Source organism: Gymnoscopelus microlampas (assembly GCF_963454915.1).
Source record: "Gymnoscopelus microlampas genome assembly, chromosome: 21".
Classification (NCBI taxonomy): domain Eukaryota; kingdom Metazoa; phylum Chordata; class Actinopteri; order Myctophiformes; family Myctophidae; genus Gymnoscopelus; species Gymnoscopelus microlampas.
In genome coordinates, this window is record NC_139958.1 from 30,932,118 (window position 1) to 30,938,117 (window position 6,000).

Sequence of the window (6,000 nt, forward strand, 5' to 3'; positions counted from 1 at the left end):
TGCGAGTCGCATGGCCATGAGTGACGTTATACCGGGCATGCGGGCATACTGTACACATATCTCATTTGACATTTGACAGCACACCAGTGTGTAAGCAACAGACACACGTATGGACAGGCAAAGGTCGCGATGGGTTTGATGTGAACCCTTTTTAGCCGCTAACCTTGTGGCCACATCTGGACTGTATAACAAAGAGGGGGTGGGCGGGGGGTGGTGGGGGGGTTGTACTACTGGGGAGATTGGAGCTTGACTGACAGGTCAGCTTTAGGTTTGATGGTTTCATCTGAACTCTTTTGAACCTTCAAGGAGGCAACATCTGGACTTTGTCAGTATTACGATACAGTATTACGATACAGAACTGAGGATAAGAGCTGACAGACAGACAGACAGACAGACAGACAGACAGACAGACAGACAGACAGACAGACAGACAGACAGACGGTAAATTCAGTTTTTGTATTTGACCATTTAGCCATGATGATTCAACTCCAAAATACTTTTAAAAGGATTGATGTAGTGCAATATCTTTGACCCCCCCCCCCCACACACACACACACACACACATTCACGCACACACGCGCACAAGCGCACACACACACACACACACACACACACACACACACACACACACACACACACACACACACACACACACACACACACACAGACACACAGACATGCACTCATGCAATGCTGGTGTGAGGGCTGACAAGCAGGGATAGAGAAGCTGACAGACAGACACACTGTATACAGATAGACAGTTGAGCTCTACTGGGAGTTGGCCGGATTGACAGGCTGACAAGATGTCAAGCTGGAAGACAGAAAAAGGCAGGCAGTCAAGGAACCAAACCAGGAAACAAAAAAATACATAGACAGGCAGGCAGAAATAGTCAGGCGGGCAGAGAGACAGGTGGGGGTCAAACAGGCGAGCAGGCAGGCAGGCACTGAAGATAGGTGGACAGAAATATAATCAGACGTACAGAAAGACAGATAGATACAGTATATGTGAGTGACAGATATATGCAAAGAGCAAGCTGGTGGAATGCCTGACAAACACAGACAGACAGACAGACAGACAGACAGACAGACAGACAGACAGACGGCCAAAAACGTGTGTGGAAAGACAAAGAAGCAGATAAGAAGAAACGAAGGCAGGCAGACAGACAGACAGACACACACATGCGGGCTGACACATGGATAGATAAACAGATGTGTAGACAAGCAGATGTAAACTAGCAAGCAGGAAGGATCAGAGACATGCTGGCCAGGAGACACAGACAGACAGACAGACAGACAGACAGACAGACAGACAGACAGACAGACAGACTCTCACTGAAAACTGGAAAAATGAATAGGCAGGCACTTGGAGAATTGTTGCTAACAACACTCTTTCTGTTATTTTTACCTGTTTATTTAATTAAATGTTTTAACAACTGTCAGTGTTTTTACATTGTGTCTCTTGGCAGTCAAAGTGGTTGATATTGTTATCAACCACATTGTTGTGCTCCTTTTCTCCTGCACATGATGGGAGAGACAGGGAGTTGTAAAATAGGGACAGTGAAGGGAAGGAAAGGACTGTACTTGTTCGTGGTTGGCAGTATTCGCCTTGGTGTGTCCACACAAAACACTCTTTAGCCTCTGAGGCAGCACACCTGTTCTAATCAGTTGATTATCATGAACCTCAGCAGCTGCTACATACTGTAAGTAGTTGAGGGTGGTATCAATTGGCACTCCACTGTGCTCTTAAAGGGCCTTCGCAACAGAGTAGACATTGATGGTGTGTCTTCTTCTTCTCACAGACTCTATAAGGGCAGCGCCGGGTACTGCAGTGCGTACCGAGGTCAAGTATGCCGTGGCGTCCTGCACGACGACTCGCTGGTTTTCTTCAACTCCTCCCATTCGGACCCCGAGGACGTGCAGGAGTTCCTGGTTCAGAGCTGGTGGGCGGAGCTGGACGGACTGAGCAAGCTCTGTAGCCCTGCGGCACGCTCACTTCTCTGTCACCTCGCTTTCCCTGACTGTAACCCCTCTGGGTTGGGGCCAGCGCCCAAACCGGTCTGCAGGTGGGTGTCCTGTGTAAGCCGTTGGTTCTGTGGGTCCGGGTTCCAGGGGTCCTTTGGGGCGGTACCAGGGGGGTCCCCAGCTCTCCCAAATTTGTTAATGTAGCGTCATATCATTTTAACCACTTTAACCATATATTTTATACTTTGGCTGTTCAAAAATAGCAGATCTACACAACACAACCTACACAACAAAACACAACATAATACATGTTTTGTTATATAGTAACTTAAACAACAGAATTCGAAAGTGTTTTAAGTTAAAGTTAAGTGAAACAGATAAAAGAATAGAATTGTAAACATAAAGTACACACATAGGAGCCAACCAGGGGTCGAACACCTGCCTGTTTGCTTTCATAGGAGAAAGTCCCCTTTTTATGCCTACATGTACATATAGTAACTTGCCAAACCACAGTTGTGCTCCGCCCTTCTGTCATTCAATACAAAGTCTAGGCCAGGTTGTTTTGTTTCTCCCTCCTGATAAGTCTGGTTTTAGCAAGAAACCTTGCATGCTCAACATAAAAGTCTTATTATGGGTGCCCAACCAAAAGGGCAAAAGGAAATAGCAAATGAAGTCGTCAGCACTCGCAAATAAGTATGTACAGTAACACTTTTAATAACGCACGGCTGCAGAAAGAAACAGCCCTAGACCTTCCTCAGCATTTCTGAGACATGTGGGTGTTTTGAGGACATGGCTAGCACATTTATCTCGAAAGTGTGAACTCGCTAGGTTCTATTGATAGGCTTTTAATGGGTTAATCAGTCACAATTCTTAGCGCTTATATATGAATCATTATTATCATCCATATTTTATCCACTATAAAGTGTACACTTGCTTGTCTGCGTAGGCACCTGCCCACCTCCCAATCGTTTTGTGTTTTGAACAAAATAGGATATAACTTGATTTGTATTTAAATGTATGTTGATTGGTAATTCACCAACAAATGAGTTGTTAATGTTTTCCCATTCCTTCCACTCAATGAATGGTTCCTAATCTTCCCTATGTCCACCCTGTGTTCATTCTTCTCCCACAGAGAGCATTGTCTGGCTGTGAAAGAGCTGTACTGTCATAAGGAGTGGCGTGTCATGGAGGGTAGCAGTGCATCCCAAACAGGGTTTTACAGCTCTGGGGCCAGGGCCGGGGCGCCTAACCTGTTGCTGCCAAACTGCCAGGCCTTACCAAGCCTCAGTGCAGACCCAGACTCTTGTACACATGTCCCTTTCATTGGTAAGAGACCACAGGCTTCTTCATGGCTGAGCGAAAACAGTGTGGTTGGTGGTTAACATGTCTCTGGGCGTTGGTTTGACTCATGCTGTGCATTGTTTCCTGTCCATTCCAGTGCATTTTGCTGAACTGACTGAAAATAATAATTGAACACCTGCTGATGTTACAGTAGCAAACAAACCAAACTGAGCAGTGTGAGCAGCAACTCTTGACCTGTAGTCTTTTATAGGCATGTGTGCCTCAGGAGAATAGGACCCAAGCACAGGACAATGACGCAGAGGCAGGGTATTTCAAAAGCAAGGGGTTTATACTGTATTTTCAAATTAACAAGGAAAACACAGTTTAGACTTCAGAGATGCAGTATAAGGAAACTAGGAGCCAAAACCAAACAGCAGTGTCAAAGAACAGACACCTGCAATGGTGAACGTGATGGACTACTAACACGATTAACACGAAGACATAGGTGAACAACATTTATAATTCAAAGGAGGGGTGAGACAAGACAGGATAGGACCACTGGGTCTAGGACATTACGTCAAAATAAACTTCAACAAAGAATCCACGATAAAATCCCACTACAAAATAAAACAACACAACAGGCAGACAGATCATGAGAAAAACAGGACAAACTTAGTATTGAACAGGGAGCTGTTCAGAAGATATGATTCTCAAGAGCATTTCTGAAAGCCAAGATGAAGCCTCATATACCAGTACGCACACGCACACGCGCACACGCACGCGCACGCGCACGCACACACACACACACACACACACACACACACACACACACACACACACACACACACACACACACACACACTGGTTTTCCCATCAGCATTAACAGCAAAGGAAGGAAGTGTCCAGAAACGTGCGTCAGTTTTAAATCCAGGAGGTATAGGGAGGGTCTGTTACTCGAGTGGAGATGGTCACTGCATACTGGTGAGGTCACTGGGAGGCTGGGACTAGCCTGAGCCAAAACCCACAGCTGTGCTGGAGGTGTGAGAGACGGAGAGAGTTTGTGAAAGTGTGTGTGTGTGTGTGCGTGCGTGCGTGCGTGCGTGTGTGTGTTTTATATGTCATGACTGCATGTTTTCACAGTAATACAATCTCATTCATCGACATTAGACTTCCTGACTGTAGCCAGAGTGAATCAGCATTCTGTTTCACTACATCCAGTGCAAAACAAGGAAGTACATAAGAATGCTTTGTGTTTGTTTTCTATATTCAACAATACTTCCTCCCTGACTAAATATTTACAGAAGGTCATGTCTTAGAATTCAGTGTATTATCATTCCATAATATTGTTACAAAATATGATATCATTGTGTCCGGGTGTCGCCTCTTCGACCAGAAGGTCATGGGTTCGATCCCGGGCACCGACAACTCAGCGTATGAGTAGCACAGCTTGGTTTGTGGCAAGTAGTGCGGTTTCATATTGAATGTTTTTTGTTCAATTATCTCATGTTATATTCTTTGTTTCATGCTTACCTTTTTTTATATATTCCAGGTATCAAGAAAGATCAAGTCACAAGTAAGTCTGATTTCATAAATAGCACCCAAAATCCACTTACACATCACTCTATACATTATATGTAAATCATGAATCCGTAAATGTCTCGACAGCCACGTGTTACAATGACAGGGGACGCTTCTACCAAGGCGGAATGAACATGACCAGCTCTGGAATACCTTGCCAGTCATGGAGCCAACAGGTACTGACTCTCTGTGTGCGTGCGTGCGTGCGTGCGTGCGTGCGTGCGTGCGTGCGTGCGTGCGTGCGTGCGTGCGTGCGTGTGTGTGTACACCCGCGCAAATGTCCACACACACTTGCACATGTGTGCATTTCACAGTGTTACGTAAAGTCCAAACGTTGGAACAGGAGCCAACGTTTGAGTGTTTTCCATGGAAATGGAAAGATCCCGCAGAGGGCCGGACTTTCCAGGGAAGAGGAGAAGCTCAGTCGTGTGTGTGTGATGAGCCTGAGGTGGTGGGAAGACATCCACTGTGAGATATCAGCCAGTGCATGCACCGATGTGCTCTTCAACCTGTGTGGCAGAGAGAGAAAAGGATCTAAAACTGTTGAGTGTCATCAGCATTAACAGTGATAAAAGAGCTTATGAGCAGAGATGACAGAGCCAGGGGATCTGGTGTGTGTGTGTGTGTGTGTGTGTGGGGGGGGGGGGGGTCAAGAAGGTTCGGGGATGAACGCAAACCTTTCCAAGGCCATGGTCCGACCAGTCAGGCTGGAGCAGAACCACCTGAGTGTTGTCCCGGTGATATCAGATAAGAGTGTCCAGGAGAAGCTGATGTTGGCTGCGTCAAAACATGCTGCAGATAGGCAAGGCGAGTTTATTTGTGTTTCAATGTTCTCACCCCTCCCGTTTTGTATGCGAGAACTTCTGGGAACTCGGATTAGTATTTCAACAACAAGGCAATTCAGTGTGCTTTATACAAAACATTAAGCAAAGGAAACACGTTAAAAAGAACATTAGAATTGATAGGTCGAGAAGGATGAGTACTGCACACTGCAGAGTGGGAGGCAGCCTGGGCAGCATGGCGTGCTTCTGTGACTGTGCGAACTGCTGTGGTCCAACTTGAATCCTGACTGGTTGGCACTGGTGTAAAGTAACTAAGTACATTTACTCAAGTACAGTACTTAAGTACAATTTTGAGGTCTTTTTTACTTTACTGGAGTATTTCCAATTTTCTGTACTT

At 45.7% G+C, this 6,000-nt stretch overlaps 1 protein-coding gene across 1 annotated transcript in view; it reads left to right on the forward strand.

Moving 5' to 3' along the window:
• musk (muscle, skeletal, receptor tyrosine kinase) overlaps nucleotides 1–6,000 on the forward strand; it is a 47,618-nt gene that overhangs the window by 21,943 nt on the left and 19,675 nt on the right. The window contains exons 8-11 of the mRNA XM_084046994.1: nucleotides 1,769–2,063; nucleotides 3,095–3,288; nucleotides 4,793–4,816; nucleotides 4,909–4,997. Of these exons, the coding sequence (XP_083903120.1) occupies nucleotides 1,769–2,063; nucleotides 3,095–3,288; nucleotides 4,793–4,816; nucleotides 4,909–4,997 (602 nt within the window). The remainder of the gene's footprint in view (nucleotides 1–1,768; nucleotides 2,064–3,094; nucleotides 3,289–4,792; nucleotides 4,817–4,908; nucleotides 4,998–6,000) is intronic.